Genomic DNA, 879 nt, shown 5'->3' with positions numbered 1-879 from the left:
AAAAAAAAAAAAAAGAAAAGAAAAATAGCGTTTGGAATATAACACTAACGCACATACTGATACCACTACGAATTGATGTACGTAAATACATGCATACATACATACATACATGCATACATACATACATACGTACATACATACATACATACATACATACATACATACATACATACATACATATCCATACATACTTGCATACATATGTATATATATATATATAATAATAGTAAACAGTTAAAAAACACAATAGATGCACAAATATACGGAAAACAAACACAGGTCACCAAATCCTCATCAGTTATCGGTCAAATGCAATTTCGTGACTGCTTTGTACTTGAACCCGAGTTCTGGTGGTCATCTTTCTCAGTTCCCTTTCCTTCCTTCGTCACATTTTCCCTCCTCCGATTTTTTTCTTTCTTGATTTCCCTATGCCTCCCACCCGGCTCCTAACTTCCTTCTTTATCTTCCTTTCTTTTCGTTTTTGGATGAAGAGTACTATGTCCGAAATGTCAAACCCTTTTCGTTTCGATTTTCAAATGTGATATTAATGACACCTTTGTGAAAACGAGATCCACAGAGCGAACGCCGACCGAAGAAGTAGACGGCGGCGGCGGCGGCCGCCACGGAGGAGGAAGAGGAGGCAACGACGGCGAGGGCGGCAGGCAGAAGAGTGCGCACGAACGGCGGACGGTGCGTTCCCTGCTGCTGCAGCTGTCGGCTGCTCCGTGGCGTGTCGCAGCGATGACGGTCTGGCATTGCGGGAGACGGAGGATCGAGCGGCGCGCGCTCGCTAGTCGGGCCGGAAGCAGAAGCAGAAGCGAGAACGAAAGGCGAGCTGTTCCCGCCACGTACGGCCGCTTCCCCGGCGCGCGCCCTTTC

The 879-nt window shown here is 46.4% G+C and overlaps 1 protein-coding gene across 1 annotated transcript in view; it reads right to left on the bottom strand.

Moving 5' to 3' along the window:
* The window catches only part of LOC106875400 (cysteine-rich motor neuron 1 protein), a 40,372-nt gene extending 39,616 nt beyond the window's left edge, over positions 1–756 (bottom strand). The window contains exon 1 of the mRNA XM_052967662.1: positions 516–756. Coding sequence (XP_052823622.1) covers positions 516–756 — 241 coding nt within the window. The remainder of the gene's footprint in view (positions 1–515) is intronic.
* Positions 757–879: the final 123 nt, after the last annotated feature.

The sequence above is a fragment of the Octopus bimaculoides genome, chromosome 4, assembly GCF_001194135.2.
Source record: "Octopus bimaculoides isolate UCB-OBI-ISO-001 chromosome 4, ASM119413v2, whole genome shotgun sequence".
Classification (NCBI taxonomy): Eukaryota; Metazoa; Mollusca; class Cephalopoda; order Octopoda; family Octopodidae; genus Octopus; species Octopus bimaculoides.
Note: the sequence above shows the minus strand (reverse complement) of the source record. Positions and strands in the feature narration are given on the sequence as shown.